The sequence below is a fragment of the Narcine bancroftii genome, chromosome 3, assembly GCF_036971445.1.
Source record: "Narcine bancroftii isolate sNarBan1 chromosome 3, sNarBan1.hap1, whole genome shotgun sequence".
Classification (NCBI taxonomy): domain Eukaryota; kingdom Metazoa; phylum Chordata; class Chondrichthyes; order Torpediniformes; family Narcinidae; genus Narcine; species Narcine bancroftii.
Genome location: NC_091471.1, coordinates 221469373 through 221485063, shown reverse-complemented (window position 1 = coordinate 221485063; position 15691 = coordinate 221469373). Strand labels below are relative to the sequence as shown.

Sequence of the window (15691 nt, the reverse complement as noted above, 5' to 3'; positions counted from 1 at the left end):
AACCTGTTGAAAGGCAAATCAGGTGCATCCTGTGTGTGCTGGCGGCAGGGCTGGCGATGAGAATGTCATCCAGGTAGACGAAGATGAAATCGAGGTTCCTGCCAACCACGTCCGTGAGACGCTGAAACTTCTGGACTGCATTCTTTAGTTCGAAAGGCATCTGAAGGAACTCAAAAAGGACAAAAGGTGTAATAATGACTGTTTTCAAGATGTTGTTAGGATGCACCGGAATCTGATGTACCCTTAACGAGGTCCACCTTGCAAAAGATCTGGCAGCCCTGGAGCCTCATGGCGAAATCCTGGACATATGGGATGGCATCTTGGCTTGAAGGAGTTTGTCCTGCAGAAGGTGCCGTGCCCGTGTGCACACTGGGAGACTGGTGGGCTCATTGTGGTGCTCCATGCCATGTGCTGGTTTAGCATCATGGAAGTTTGATGCCAGCAGCAACAGGTCCTTGGCCCGTAGGAGGGCATTTTCGTTATGGACCAGAGGATGGATTCATAACAGCAGAAAGGAACTTTGCCATCGAGTGAGGGGGTATGACTGGAATGTGGTAGTATTAACCAAATGCAACAATTCATGTTCACCAGGAGCTCGTGTGCCAGGAGGAAATCTGCTTCAAGTCTCATGGATGCAATCATACACTTCCAATGGAAAACCGTGTCCATGGCATGGATTGTGACCAGGTAGGTGCTGAAACTTGGAATGGAGGAACCATTGACTGCCTGTAGGGGAAGGACCTTGGGATTGTGTTTGAGTTCGAAATGTGTCGGCAGAATGAGGCTTATCTCTGTGCCTGTTTTGAGTTGGCTTTTATGTGTGCCAACCGCCGAGGCCACTATCGGCGGCTAGCCTGTCCATTTTCCGCCACTGCACTTGACTTGGCATTGGGGTACGAGCATGGAGAGATGCACTGCCAGGCATTATGGCCCCATCTGTGGTGGTAGAAACAGTAATCACTTTGTTTGTCTGAGCATCCGTTACATTGCAGCTGGGCTGCAGCAACTGTTAGGCGGCCCAGCGGGGGACGCAGCGGCTGAACCAGTGACAGTAATGGCGTAAATCGGTTGCATATGTATGGAAGTCTGTGCAGAAAAGTCTGACTGCTTCCTTGGCTACCAGGTATATGGTGCTGAGAGGAACAGGGCTTTGAATAAGAAAGTTTGTGTGTCTTGTTTGCTAAGGCCACCATTTCATGCATGAGCTCAGAGGAGTTCATATCGTCCAGGCCTTGCATATTCATGATGTGGATGGCGCGCTCGTGCAGGTTGAGTTCTAGGGAATCGAGGAGGAAATGCCGGAATTGTTTGTACTTGCACTCCATTGGAGGATTTTCTACAAAGGAGCTTACTTTTGCTGTGGTAGTGGTGTCCAGGGTCCTGACGACATGCCAGAACTTGGTATCCTCTGAATCAATCCTTCTAATGTGGAACTGTGACTCGACCAGTTGTAACCAATTCCTGGGCTGATTTTCCCGGAAGGGTAGCAAATGGTCACAGCTGTTGTGACTGTAGTGCATTTTTTCACATTCAAGGTGGGTTCCAAAGACATGGGAACTGTTGGGGTCACCATTGTAGCGTCTGCTCACAGCAACACTACCGAAATGAGAGATGTCCACACAACATGAGATGAACCAGTAACTGAACTTTATTATGAATTACTTGCGCTGCTCGAGGAGAATGGCCGCTTTCTGTGAATGGCATGCTGGCCTTAGAAAGTGATGTCAGTGCATCAAGCCGTCACTCCCTGTCCAGCGGTACGCAACATGGAAGCGGCACTGTCACCAAACATAGGTTTCGCCTTGGAAGGGAAGGGGTACTCGCGCCATCTTGTGTTGGACACCTGAAGCGACGATTCGGCCTGTCTCACCGCATGGTCGCTCAGCCCACTACAGTACAATTAAAAAGTGTCAAGTATGTGGGCACAAGTCGCACCAAAATAAAGACTGTTCCATGCATCCAATGAATAGAAAAGTGTAACTTGGGCCTGTTGCAATACCTTCAATCTGGAAAATGTGAATGGAGTTGGAGTAGTTGTTCTATGTTAGGTCAAGTTCAGCCAGACCAGTGGTTTCCAAACTGTCCCCCTAAACTCACATTCCACCTTAAGTGCTCTAAGTGCTCTGTGATTAGTAAGGGATTGCTTAAGGTGGTATGTGAACGGAAGGAAAAGGGTTTGAAAACCACTGTTTTAATTGTACCTCATTGACTCGTTATGTGCATGGTTTCATAACTCCAATGGAAATGGGCCAATGTCAATTTTTGTCAAGCAAAATATTTCAGTAATAATTGGATTTCGAGCAGTGCTTCTCAACCTTTTCTCCCCACTCACATACCACTTGAAGCAATCCCCTACTAATCACAGAGTGTTTATGGCACAGGGATTACTTCAGGTGCAATGTGAGTTGAGGGGGCAGTGTGAAAACCACAGAGCCAGACAAATAAATATGTTGCTGGTTGATAACTGGTTAAGCTTCTGTTCAAAGAAAAAGTAGATATCCTGCAGACACCCTTGATATAGGATGGAAATATAGAAGAATTTTATGTTCTTGGTTGAGACCAGAACGTTGGCAACTGTTTGATATGGCAGAGGGAATGCTATGTTATGCAAGGATGAAAGAAAATTGTCAGGAGAGGAGGAAATTTGGTTTGTGGGGTATGAGCAGAATGGAACAATGAGTCTGTCAGGAAGTCCTGCTTATGAATCTTGGCGCAGGGTAAATGTGCAAGCCTGGAATACTATAACATTTGGAAGCTATGAGTTAGAGTGAAAAAGAGGTCTAAAGACATAGTCTTGTTTGACCTGTGGTCACAATCTGGAGGGAGGTGTGAGGATGTGGTGCCTGCATGATAGATGTCAGTTTGCAGACCACATTAGCACACTCTTGTCAGCTGATTAAATGAGGATATCAATGGTGATTCATAGTGAGTAGAGTGCTGCAATTTATAGAGGTGTAGGTTAGGCTGAGCAAGGAGAATAGAAAAAATTAAGGTGGTCAATGTCCTATCAGTAGATAACATGATCGATCAAAAGAAACCCAGAGGGAAGGATCAAAATAGATTTAAATTCTGGAGTAGTGGGAAAGGGTCCTCAGTCTATGCTGAGGACTCCAGGCCAAAGAAATAGGTCTAGAGGCAGAAGCAAGACTGCCAGAATAATTCAACATCATGTCAGATTCATATGAAAGTATTACAGAGTCCAGAGGACCCCAAAGGCCAGCACCAATAGATATGCACCACAACACAGGGTTACTTAAACAAAAGTAGTTTTTAATTATATTTGAACAAGAAAACAGAATTAAACTTTAACTTATTACTTAACCTACTTACTTACCCTACATAACCTACTTAATTCCCCCTCTAATACTAGATACAGATGTGTGTAATGTGTATAGAAGTTTAGAAAAGTTCTTTGGATCACAGTTCAATCTCACTGATTGTTGGCAATTCTTGTACTGTGCACAGAAGTTAGCATTAACAAAGTTCACCAGGCTTTGGTGCTTAACAGGCAAATGGTTACCACTCAGGAGGGTTCTTGTTGGTCTTCAGAGACAGATTCCTTTTGGTCCAGGACATCTGCACCTGATTCCTTTCCAATCAGTCTTGCTGACAAAACTTGCCCCCTTCAGAGTTCTCCAGATGATCCTCCTTCTTTCAGGTCACCTTTCGGAAGGACAGCCAGTCTTCTCCTTTGACCAGGCAGTCTTCCAAAAGTTTGCCAGCTTTGTCCTTGTGGAACTGATTTCTGTCTCCTTTCTCTCTGTTTCACACCCTCCCTCTCTGAGAGCAAAACTGTTCTCTCTCCCTGCAAAAATCACATGTTCTCCCAGGCAAACTGTATGCTGCAATTTTGTTGCTCTTTTTGCAAAAAGCATTCTACAAAAGTCTTGCAAATATTCTGTGTTTTAAAATGTTTGTGTGCAACTTGCTGTAACAATTCCTCCCAAACCACCTTCCCCCTTTATTAACTCTTGAGTTAAAATTCAGTTATAGCTACACTGTCTGAAAAATCACTAAAGAGATAACAATACACAATATTTAATATGTTATTATACAGTAATTCAATTTTGAAAGTATTTTTATACACGATCAATTTTAAAATCTTGACAATCAGCAATAACATTATTTACACCTCTGATATGGTTAATTTGCATATTATATTCTTGTAATATCAAACTCCAGTTTAACAATCTTCTGTTTTTATTCTTCATTTATATCAAAACACCAGAGAATTATGGTCAGTGAATTTAACAATTGGTTCATGAGAGGTACAAGGATGTACATCAAAATTCTGCAGAGCAAATATGATAGCCAACAGTTCTCTTTCAATAGTGGAATAGTTCCTTTGATGAACATAGAATTTTTTTGAAAATTAAGTAACTGGATGGTCAATTTCATTATATTTTTGCAATAAAACTGCACCTGCTGCTCCCTCTCTGGTGTCCACTGCTACTGAAAATGGTCTGTCAAAATCAGGAGATTTTAACAAAGGGCATTGGCATAGCATCTCCTTTAAATTTCTAATGCTGCCTGACAATCTTTAGTCCATACAAATTTATCCCCTTTCTTCAAAAGGTTGGTTAAAGGAAGAGCAACCTCAGCAAAAATTTCTGCAAAATTTCCTATAATATCCTGCCATTCCTAAAACCTTCTCACTGCTTTCTTGCCATTGGGAATAGGAAACTCAGAAATTGCATTCACCTTAGCTTGAATAGGTGCAACTTTGCCATGGCCAATTGCATAATCCAAGTATGTTACTGTGGCATTTGCAAATTGACTCTTTGCTAAAATAACAGTTAAGTCTGCTTTAGATAATCTTGCAAACAATTTGTCCAATTGCCTTAGATGTTCTTCCCATGTGTCACTTTTTGTGACCAAGTCGTCAATATAAGCATCTGTATGAGTTTACCCTTGGATAACCAAATTAACCATCCTCTGGAATGTTGCAGGGTCATTTTTCATGCCAAAAGGTAACACATTATGCTCACATAAACCGGATGAGTTACAAAAGCTGAAATATTCTTTCCTCTCTCAGTTAAAGCCACACACCAGTAATCCTTCAACAAATCCAACTTAGTAAGAAATTTAGCTTTGCCATTTTTATCAATATAGTCATCTATTGTTGGAATAGGATAAGCATTTGTTTTAGTTACTGAATTAACCTTCCTATATCTGTACAGAATCAAACAGTTTCATCTGGTTTTGCTACCAGAATACAAGGAGAACTCCAATCTGAGTTTGAAGGTCTAATAATGTCATTCCTCAACATATATTCCACCTCCTGATCCATGATTTTATTCTTCTGAATGTTTATTCTAAATGCGTGCTGTTTTATGGGATTTGCTTCTCCAACATCTCCATCAGGGTAAATCACTGATGTCTTTTTTGGAACATCAGGGAACAAATTTGTGTATTTCAAAAGTAATTCTTTCAACTGCATCTGCTCTTGTAACTTAAGATGGCTTAACTTTTCCTCCAGATTTTCCAAAATTGCTGAGTTCGACAGGCACACAGGAACCATGGTTTCTTTAAGGTTACCCTCACAAGATTCTGTTTCCATAATCACTTCCTCAACCCTGTCAACAGCCAACACCTCTGATACAAATTGTTCTCCATTACTCTTATTATCGTAATAAGTTTTCAACATACTTTTATGACAAACCTGAGATTTATTCCTTCTATCTGGAGTGTTAACAACATAGTTAACATCATTCAGTTTTGATTTAATTATGTACAGTCCAGAAACAAAATCAAAACTTTACTTCCTTTCTTAAAATTCCTCACCTGACCGCTCCTGTCATATAAATGCTTCATTTTACCCTGAGCCATTTCCAAATTTTCTTGAACCAAAGTCCACACTTCATATAGCCTATCCTTTAATATTAAAAACATAATCAAACAAATTCAACTGTACATCCTTATTAACCCACTGTTAACATTAAAGGTCCTCTAACTTGATGTCCAAACACAATTTTAAAAGGGCTGAAACCTAATGACTCCTGCACAGCTTCCCTTGCTGCAAACAACAAAAAATGAATACCTTCATCTGTTGGAATCTAGGGGTTAAAACATTATGAAAGAAATTATTAATTAATAAGTTTATATTTACTGCATGGTTCAGGAGAAAAGAGGAATGTGATTAAGTGGCAATCACAGCATGGAGCAAAGTTGGCTGAGTACAGTAGGGGTACAATTGTCTGCTCCCAAACTACAGGGAGAGGAAATGAATAAAACGATTTAGGAGGAATGCTCAAACTGAAGGAGGTGGTGAGTAGCACAGGAGACACAGGTCAGACCAGAACAAAGAATGGCCTGCAAGAAACAAAGGGAATGGAAAACCAGTCTAGGAGGAAGATTAAGGCAGGAGGAGGTGTTAAAGAGAACAGAAATTGGCTAGACAGGGACAGAATGGTGATTAGAAATATCTGGGGATGAATTAATTTCTGATCCAATCAACAGGATAGTCTGACTTGGAGGATTAAGATGGGAGTGCTACACCCCAGATATCTGCAAAACAGGAGATGACTTGTGATAACCCTTATGCAAAAAGATCTAGCAAAGGAAGCCAACTTTTGTTCTGTATGATAACTGAGCCAACTGGACAATAGGGGTCAGTCATGGGGAATAGCTCACTGTGCAGGTGACCTATGAACTAATGACCGACCCAGAGCTCTGTTAAGTTTTATTCTTGTGCTGTGTAATAAACTGACTGTTGAACCGAGTACCTTCTCCTATCACTTCATTCAAAGAACACGCTGGACTCAGACCACACATAGACTAAATTAAGAGTAAGGTAAAGCCAGAGTCCGACACATCCCAATCTTTTCCATTCTCCGTACATTAAACTCTCATCATATTTTTAAGAGTAGAATGAAATCTTTCCAAAGCTCCCTGAGTTTCAGGATGGTTCGCAGATGAAGTGATTTGTTTTATTCCCAACTCATAAACTAACTGTTGAAACAACCCAGACATAAAGTTAGATCCTTGATCACTCTGGATCTCTTTCGGTAGTCCAAACACTGTGAAAAATCTTTCTCAAGCCTTTACCACCATTTTGGCTTTAATATTTCTCAGTGGTATAGCCTCTGGAAATCTCGACACTGCACACATAATTGTTAAAAAGTACTGATTCCAGACTTAGTTTTAGGCAGGTGTTAGAAACAGAATTACCTTTAAAGAAATTGCTCGAGACAAAAATTGAGAACAAAGAACATTTATTATACAACAATGCAAAGTTGGGTGCTTCCCCTTACCCTGGGAATACACACATACACTTTATACAGTTTATCTCAGTATAGGAATAACCCCCCCCCCTAACATTCTTCTGCCTCCTGCTGGAGAGGTTTGGCATTAGGGAATCCTGCCTACGTGCTGTTTCTGTGCACTTGGAGGACTAGGGGGTATCCTGTCGGTGTCTTCTCATGTCATTATCCCCATTGTCCTTATTCACAACCTTGCCCTTCCTACTCTCAGAGCTACAGTCCCTTCATATGCAGAGTTCGCTAATCCTGTCTAGGGTTTACTAATTAAATATGCATAACTTGATAAATCTGTGTATGGCTTACTAATTATATATGTAGAACTTACTAATACTGTCTAAGGTTTTCTAATTATTTATGCAAGCCTTGCTAATTCTATCTGGGGCTTGGAGACCCTTATCTCGTTCAGACTAACTCATCGTCACAAAAACAGCTTCTCCCCTTCTGCCATCATATTTCTGAATGGACAAAGAACCACAGACACTCCTTCACTTTTTACTTTTCTTCTGGAATAATTAAAAAAAATGTATATGCAGAAATGTAATTTATGGCAATTAATGCATGATAATGAAGCTGCAAAACATCGAATTTCATGAACATGTCCATGACAATAAACCTGATTCTTTACATCTGTGATTTATGTTTTTTCTATAAATATGTACAAATAAAAATATTTTCTGTTCTACTTCACAGGAAAAATACCAACCTAAGATTAAATGGATTGGGACCAAAAGTAATATCACAGAAACAGTTGGAAAATCAAAGAGTAGCAGGTAGTACAAACAGCATACTCATAGTTCAGCAACACTTTTTACTTTTTATTGATATTTTAGAACAAAGTTTGTTGTTTCACCTAAGCTTCAATTTCCTGATTTTATGTGAAGCCCTCCTCTTGGAATCATTGTTTTATCTTTGGAATGTTGCTGAATTGTATTTTCAGGTGTCTGATTTCAAAATGAAATAGGGATTGAGGGTATATTGGATTGCACTGGAAAATATACCTTTGCAAAAGTGGACAGACTGAAGAAGCTGAAGTTATTCCTTTTAGGCAAGAGGAGGTTGCAAAAGGATCTAGTCAAAGATTTAAAATCATGAAGAGCATATGTTAGCTCGAAAGAAATAAACAGTTTCCATTGGTGAAAGGGGCAAAAGCTATGATACATGCATTGAATAACTTGGTCAATAAAAGGGAAACAATCACGGCCAAAATGACAAGAGGTCATTCCTGATGGTGAAAGTCAAGAATGTACTGTGTGAAAGAATAGTGGAGGAAAATTCAATTGGAGCATTCAAAATGGTGTGGGTAAATATATAAATAGAAATAAATTGCATGACCTTAACGAATCACAGGATAGTGAGACAAGATAAGTTACTCTTACATGGGACTGATATTGGCTCAAAAGGCCAAATTGTATGAATTATGAAGCCTGTATCAGTTTGTGGTATTTTAAGAAATGACACCAGCAACTCCATGGTGACTTTCTGCATGCTGTAGAATCCCCTACTACCTTTCTTGTTAAATACTCACCTTCCGAGCTCTTCTCACTCCAATCGGCAGTATGCTGTTTTCTCCTCAACTGCTACTGAACAGTTAATGATCTACAATCTCCCAGGTAATGGCTGAAAGACAGAGGCCTTAAAGGGCCAGGCCACCAACAAGGCTGAGGCTGGAAATATGGCATGAGGGCCGGGATCCAAACAAGATTGAAGCACAAGGGACTGAGACCTCCACAAGTAGCATGTAGGTTATGGGGAGAAAATACAAACTCCTCACAGACAGCGCCAGATTTGAACCTGGGTCACTGGCACTTTTATAGCATTGCTACATTAACTATAATCTTTTGTCTACTTTCTGAGTTGACCTACATCCTGTTGCAATCTGTAAACTTTTTTTCACTATCCACCACACTACCAATTTTGGTGTCGTCTACAAACTTGCTAATCGTCATTTCCATTCTCATTCACATTATGAATATACTGTATGACAAATATTTGGGACCCAGCATCAATTCCTGCCTTAAATCTGAAAATTAATCCTCCATAATCCTACATTCTACACTTTCTACCAAGCTAATTTTGTATTCATTTGACTAGCTCACCTTGGATTTGGTATGATCTAAACTTTTAGGGATATCCTACCACATGGGTACTTAACAAAAGACTTGCTAAAGTTAGTGCAGATCAGTAGTTCTCAACCCTTTTTGCCCAAGGCCCAAATTTAAATTTTCAAAAAAATGTATGCCCTAGCAGAAAAAAGTTATATATTGAAAAGAACTTTTAATTAAATAATTTACTGCAAATGTATTTCAAAGCAATTATGGTCGGGAAAATACTGAAACACATATTTCATATTCAATTACTACCTCAATATGTCAACCATCTCAAACACAGATTCAGCAATTGTTATCACTTAAGTGGGAACCTTGCCCCTGACGCTGGCTATGCATTTTTTTTGATTCGAGTGACTGATTTTTTTAGTTTCAACCTTAAATCTCCACGTTTTGTAATTTCCAGTCAGTTTATCTTAGCTTGTAGCAAATCACTAATGGCACTGAAGCCACATCTACTAAATAAGACCATGGAAAATATATTGATAGTTCCCTTGCTAAAATAGTCGAGTTTGGATATTTCTTTTCAATCTCGTTAGACAGGAACACCATGGTTACTTTCACTTTGAACAGAGTTTTCATAGATTCATCATGTTGCAACTCAGATATGGAACTGGAACTTCAGATAAATCCACTAGCAATGGCTGAGTTAACCAAGAGGGAAAATCCATTGCCTTTAAATCACAAAATCTATCACTGAAGTCAGTAATCAACATTTTCAAATGGTCAACAATGATGTTTGTAGCACCATTAGTTACCTTGCACTTATTCAACCAATAGAATTGACTGAAATTTCTTGCAGAAATATTCCTTTGGTATAATTCTAGAAGTGTCATGAATCAAATATCTTTGTTTTTGCATCAACAAGCATCATATTTGCTACTTGGAGTTGCTTGTTCAATGTACTTAGTTTCTCAAAAATGTCCGTCAAGTAACTCACATGAGCTTTGCCATCTGTTGTTAGCAAGAGCTTCATTTCAGGTTTGTCCTTCAAAAACTCGTTGAGGAGATCAAACAGTTCCATAAACCTTTTGAAGCAGTTTCCCTTTGACAACCACCTTACTTCAGTGTGAAGCAATAATCTCACATTTTCTGCATTTTTATCGACAAAACTGCATAAACAGACTTTCACATTTGGCATTAGCTTTGATCGCATTGATACACTTGATCACATAATGCAGTATCTTTTGTAGAACAGGGGAAACTTGGCAATTAAGTTTTTTCAGTAGATAACACAATGCATCCTTCATTAATTTTAAGCATCTTGTTTTTTTTAACCATCGTAGCAAGTGCACCATCTGCAGCACAAGATACAATGCTTCCTTTTGGTATTTCATTTTCATCAAAATAATTTTTGAGCTTCCTGTAGATACCAACTGCAGTAATGGCTGTTTCTAATGATTCACAAAACAACATCTCTTCTTGAAACTCTTTCTGTTCGATATATCTCATGTATGCCAATAATTGAGCCTCACTGTCCTGTATGGTAGATTCATCCAGTTGTATTGAGAACTTCTGCGATTTCAATTTCTCAATGAGCTGTTTTACAACATCTTGGCCCACGTCATCTATTCTGTTGCAAACAAGACTATTGCTCAATGGTCATATTCTACCTGAGTAGCCGATAGCCCAAAGGTGATTCTCCAATTTCAGGGCTAGTTGGGGTTTGAGAGAAAAGTAAAACCTGGACAAGGTGAAGAACAGAGGAAAACTAATAGATGAATACACCTGTGCCCCTCCCTCTCTCTCTCCCTCCCACTTCCTCCCACTCCCAAGCTCTCCCTCACCCTCCCCTCTTCTTCCTCCCTCCCTTCTCCCACTCCATCCCTCACTCTCCCTCCCTCTCCTTCCTTCCTCTCCCTCCCTCCCTCTCTCCAATCCACCTCGGGTTCTCCCAGTTTGGTCCCCTCTGCCATATCCCACCCCCCATCCATTTTCAAATACCGACTCACTTTACTCTGTTTGGTTCCACCTGCCCTTCTCCTCTTCTCACCTTCCGTGTTTATTGGATTGTGACACTGGTTACCCTTGGTGACCTTGCTGATCACCCTCCCCTTCCCCACCTGACTCCACCTGCCCTTTGTTCTATTTTGCTTCCATCTGTCACTCAGATGCTGTAGTGAAAGACCCATTTCCCCCCCACCACCCCCCCTCCCCGGCCATGTTCTCCTTCTGTTAGGGAGAAGATTCACCAGCATGAGACCATGTACCACCAGATTCAAGGACAGTTTCCTTCCCACTGGGATCAGGCTCTGGAAGGAACCTGACACTAGCAAAATACTGTTCCCTTTGCTTGGCACCAGCTGATCTCTGTAATTCTCCTTGTCTGTATCATCATTCATTTGTTGTACCATGTTTAAGGATGTTTAGCTGGACTACTTGCGAAGCAAACTCTTATGGTGCATGTCACAACAAAGCTGAACCTTGTACCTTTATCTCCCAACTCCACCCCTCCCCCAAAGTGCTCCCTCTGTCTGTCACACTCCACTTGTCCATAAGATACAGCAGATACCATTTCACTTTCCCTCTATGCTGCGTTTGATCACCTGTTCCAAAGGAAACCTTCCTCCCCCCACCCCCCCCCCACCCCCGTCAGGCAGTTATTCATTGACCAAGTCTGTGTTCAACACTGTTGTAGCAGCAAGACCTCTGAGTAAACTGAAGGCCCGAGGACTCTGTCCATCCCTTTGCAATTGGATCCTCGACTTCTCCATCATTAGACTCCAATCAATGGGGATTGGCAACATCACCTCCTCTGGGCTCACCTATCAACATGGGCTCTCCAGGCAGTGTGCTTTGTCCCCTGTTCTATTCCCTGTATGTTCATGATCGTTTAGCCAAGTTTGGCTCCAACACAATCTACAAATTCATTGACAACACCCCTGTTGTTTGCCGAATAATGGTAAATGCTGAGTCAGAACACAGGATGGAGATTGGAATCTGGTCGAGTCGTGCCAGAACAACAATCTCAGCTTTTATCTCAGAAAGGGGAGGCTGAGGGATCGCAATCCCAGTGCCATTGATGGGTCAGTGATGGAGAGGGTTAATACCTTCACGTTTCTGGGAACTTGCATACTCTCCAGGAGCCAGCATATTGAAGCAACTGTAAAGAAGGCTCACCAATGTCTAAGGAGAATTTTCACTCTCAAACGTCCAGGTACATTGTATAAAGTTTACTGACTAGTTACACCATGGCCTGGTTTGGGCTGCAGAAAGTATCAAACCCAGCTAGGTCTATCAGAGGCTCTGATCTCCCATCCATCTAAGTGAGGCACTGCCTCAAGAAGGCAGCCAATATTCTAAAAGCTCCCATCACCCTGGAACTATATCAGATCACTTCCAAGATGGAGACAGAGAGATCCAGGAAGGGGAGAGTGTTGTCAGAGGTGGACCAGATGAATTTGAGTGAGGTGCAAGTTGGCCGTGAAGTGGATGAAGTTGACAAGCTCATCATGGGTGCATGAAGCAGCTGTAATGTAGTTTAAGTGATTGATTGAAGGGCTTTCACTTAGAACAGAGATTTGGAGGAATTTCTTTCACCAGAGAATGTGGAATTTGAGGAATTTGTTGCCACATGCAGTTGTATTGAATGAAGATCTTTCCGGGACCAATGAAGATCTACCGGGACCAATGCCTGAAGAGGGCGCGCAAAATCAGTGAACCGGTGTGGACTCGAAAGGCCAACATGGCCTGTTTCCGCTCCGTAAATGGTTATATGGTTATATGGCATTGCCTGAACATCCTTGTCATCCTTTTGCAGAACTGTTTTGAGAAATAGGTTTAATCAGTTCTCCCCAATTGTATGATTCTTCCCATGTTTTGCTATCAGCAGAGAAATTTCATAACGAGATTCAAGGGTGCAATTCAGGGCTGTAATTTGCACAGCAAATAATGAAGTGATTAATAATCTATTTTCAAACTTCTCTTTCAGTGATTTTAAGATATTCCAATTTCAAATTGATATGGTTAGGATGTTTTACCCTCAAATGATCTTCAAGACAGCCTGCTTTTATTGTTTCATTTGTCAATGTCTGTTGGCATAAGAGGCAAAATGGTGCACGTTCATCGTGTACAGCAGGTATAAACCCAAACTTCAAGAACTCCACTAAGTATTGACAAACCTTTTGCTTGCTTGGTCTGCTCATTTAATACAACAGCACGAGCTCCCTGAAACAGATTAATACAACAGCGGAAGCTCCCTAAAATAGATTAATCAATTTTTTGTTATGTCTTCAAATTAAAAAATGTAATAAAATAAATGATCGAATCAAAGGAAGAATGACCCTAAACACACATGAAAAAACACTAGTACAGTTTCTGACATTTTTTCTCGCAGAATGCATCAAAACTGCACTTGCCTTGTGCTTAACTTTCTGGGTCCCTATTTTTTCTGATTTTGGTGTCCCCCCTCAGGCAGACCCCCCCACCCCACCCCCCATCACTATGCTAGTGTACAAAGAAACATACAGATACAGGTTTCACTCACTACTGAACTGAAAAAGTAAAGGGGTATGGATGGAGACTTGATTGTGAAGATAATTTGGAATCCTAGTTGCCAATGAGATCATTTGGAATAGATGATAATAAAACCAGTCAGAAAAAATGTTAAGCAAGGATAACAACAGTTAAAATAAGAGAAACAACAGAGAAACATCAGAAGAGCATGTTATGAAAATAAAAAGAACAAAGTGATTTTACTTGGAAGTTACCACAATTGTGTTCTACTGACTGTTGCCAAGTCACATCTTTTACACCAACATAACGAGTTTATTTTTTAAACCAACAGTTTAATTCCCAAAATATTCCTACGCCCCACTAAAATATTCTTAAGCCCTACACCCCACCAAAATATTCCCACGCCCCACCTTGAGAATCTATGATGTAGATCATGTTCACTGCACTGTCCTCATCAGACATCTTATTTGCCTCTTTAAAAGTCTCATTTAAATTTCTGAGATTATTTTCTATTACAAGACCAGTTGGACCACCCTCATTCGCTTTTGGCTCTCCAAATGCTGGGATACTCTACTGAGAATCCTCTCCAGTAACTGTTTATCTCAGCTGTTCTTCTTAAATGAAGGCACATCATTAGCTCTTCACCAATCTGTTAGTACCTCACCCATGGCTAACAAAGGTGCAAAAATCTCGACCAAAAAGTATTAATTTAAGACCTTGCCCGTCTTGTGTGGCTCCACACACAGATGATGACGTTGATCTTTTAAAGGAATTTTTCTGTCCTTAGTTAAGAAGTTTGGTCTTAATATTAATCTTAATAGAGTTTTAGGATTCTAATTTACATAATCTGGCAACAATATTTCATGTCCCCTTTTTGACTGACTTGATTTCCTTTGTAAGTGTATTCTTCAAGGGATTCACTTTTTCCCCACTGCCTATACATGACGTATGCCTTTTTCATGACCAGGAGAACCAACATTGTGATTAGAACATAGAGCAAATGCCCCATGCCTAGCATTGTATTCCAGGCTCCCATCACGCTCCGTGCAAAAAAAAAACTTACCTCTGAAATCTCCCCAAAATTTTCTTAAACTCACCTTAAAGAGATGTCCTCTTGAGTTTGCCATTACTGCCCTGGGGAAAACATGCTGGCTGTCCACCCAGTCTATGCTTCTCAATCTTATATACAGTGCCCTCCATGATGTTTAGGACAAATACACATTTTTCATTCATTCCCCTCTGTGCTGCACATTTTAAATTTATAATCAAACTATTCACATGTGATTAAAGTGCACATTCCAGATTTTATTCAAGATTATTTGTTTACATTTTGATTTGACCCTTTAGAAATTGCAGCACTTTTTATCCAAAGTTCCCCCATTTCTGGGCACCATAATGCTTGGGACATTTGGCTTCACAGATGTTTATGAGCACTCAGGTACATTTAATTAGATCATTGGTGCATGCGTAAGAGAGCTGGGCTTGCTTCTAATCTTTTGATAGCCTTTGCAGTCTGTAGTTGCCATTTTTCAACATGAGAACAAGAGTTGTACCAATGAAAGTCAAAAAAGCCATTATGAGGCTGAAAAACAGGAACAAAATAGTAAGGGACATCGCCCAAACCTTAGGATTACCAAAATCATTAAGAAGAAAGAGCATACAGGTGAGCTCAGTAATCGCAAGGAAGATCTCCACTGCTGATGACACAAGAATTCTCACCATAATGAAATAAAATCCCCAAATGCCTGCCAAAATTCAGAAAAACTCTTCAGGAGGCAAGTATGCATGTGTTAATGACTGGTGCCTGCAGAAGACTTCATGTACAGAATTACAGAGGCTACACTGCATGATGCAAACCACGAGTTAGCC

At 40.5% G+C, this 15691-nt stretch overlaps 1 protein-coding gene across 8 annotated transcripts in view; it reads left to right on the top strand.

The window, feature by feature from the left end:
• map9 (microtubule-associated protein 9) overlaps positions 1 to 15691 on the top strand; it is a 125642-nt gene that overhangs the window by 59943 nt on the left and 50008 nt on the right. For all 8 annotated transcript variants that reach the window (XR_011354187.1, XR_011354186.1, XR_011354185.1 and 5 more), the window contains one exon: positions 7953 to 8032. Coding sequence is in view for 3 of the 8 variants with exons in the window: in XM_069926697.1 (XP_069782798.1) it covers positions 7953 to 8032 (80 nt within the window). In the remaining 5 variants the exon portion in view is untranslated. The remainder of the gene's footprint in view (positions 1 to 7952; positions 8033 to 15691) is intronic.